The 1,097-nt window shown below is 46.8% G+C and overlaps 1 protein-coding gene across 1 annotated transcript in view; it reads right to left on the reverse strand.

The window, feature by feature from the left end:
* The window catches only part of LOC107307923, a 4,865-nt gene extending 3,867 nt beyond the window's left edge, over positions 1-998 (reverse strand). Inside the window, exon 1 of the mRNA XM_015851414.2 lies at positions 249-998. Coding sequence (XP_015706900.1) covers positions 249-489 — 241 coding nt within the window. The 5' untranslated portion in view covers positions 490-998. The remainder of the gene's footprint in view (positions 1-248) is intronic.
* Between the last annotated feature and the right edge of the window lie 99 nt (positions 999-1,097).

Here is a 1,097-nt window from a genome sequence, read left to right on the forward strand (position 1 = left end):
GCCCCATTTACCCATCAAGTTTGCTGTGCTCCAGGCCCTCTGTGCTCAGTGGGCACAGCTCTCCCCTTTAGGATGTCCCTCTCTGCTCCATGGTGGGATGCCTGGTGAAGCTGGAAAGCCATCATTTCAAAGGGAACAGAGTCGATGTAAGAGCCTGTTTTTTCCCTGGCAGACCCACCATCCAACACTGCTTTCCAGGCAGCTTTAAGAGTTTGTTTCCCCTCTGCTTCGCTCAGTGCCCAACCTACCTGGACTAAGTGCTTCCCACGCAACATTGCGGGGTCGCCCATGACATGGAGTCACAAGGAAAAGGAGAAGGAAGAGCAAAAAGCAACACCTGGGAGCAATTCTCTCCCGTAGTTGCCCCATGCTACCTCTCGTCCACAACCAGCAAGGCACCCTCCTTTGGAGGCTTGAGGCAAGACTGGTCAACTGGTACCTCCTGGCGTGACATAGTATGGGGTTCCTGAACATCACCATGATGCCCATTATGACCTCACAAAGCACCTCTTGAGGCACACCTTGAGGCAAGAAAACTCTGCTCGGCCTTTCTGAGTTAGAAATTCTTTAGCACCTTATTAAGATGTAAGTTTCCAAAGAAGGCCCGTTGTTTTAGTATTCCTGCAGAGTTGGTTAGGATGTGCAATACTGTCTTTATACTCAGCTGTACACATTGAAGGAATCTCAAGCTTCACCGCAGACTGAAGTGTATCAGGATGCAAAACAACAGAAGTCCCACTGATCCCATCCCCTGACAAATATAGCTATGTTTCCTGTGCAGAATAATACAGCCTAAGTGTGACTTCTGTATTTAAAACGCAGACCAAGTAGGACTACAGTATTAATGTGTGCTGCTTTATGCATGTCACGGGTTAAGCGAAAATCTACCTGTGCCAGTGACGGGGGGACAGCTGGCCTGCAGGTTTGCTGGCCCAAAAGGAAAGGGAAAAAAGGGGAATTAGAAAAGAGAACAGAGGCAACAATCTAAGGAGGCACACTTATTTACTAAATTCTATATCGAAATACAGGATAACACAATATAATACAATATAACTAAAATTAAGGCTAATGAATCAAGCAAAATAGGAGTGAGAGTG

This window comes from Coturnix japonica, unplaced genomic scaffold, assembly GCF_001577835.2.
Source record: "Coturnix japonica isolate 7356 unplaced genomic scaffold, Coturnix japonica 2.1 chrUnrandom2515, whole genome shotgun sequence".
NCBI lineage: Eukaryota > Metazoa > Chordata > Aves > Galliformes > Phasianidae > Coturnix > Coturnix japonica.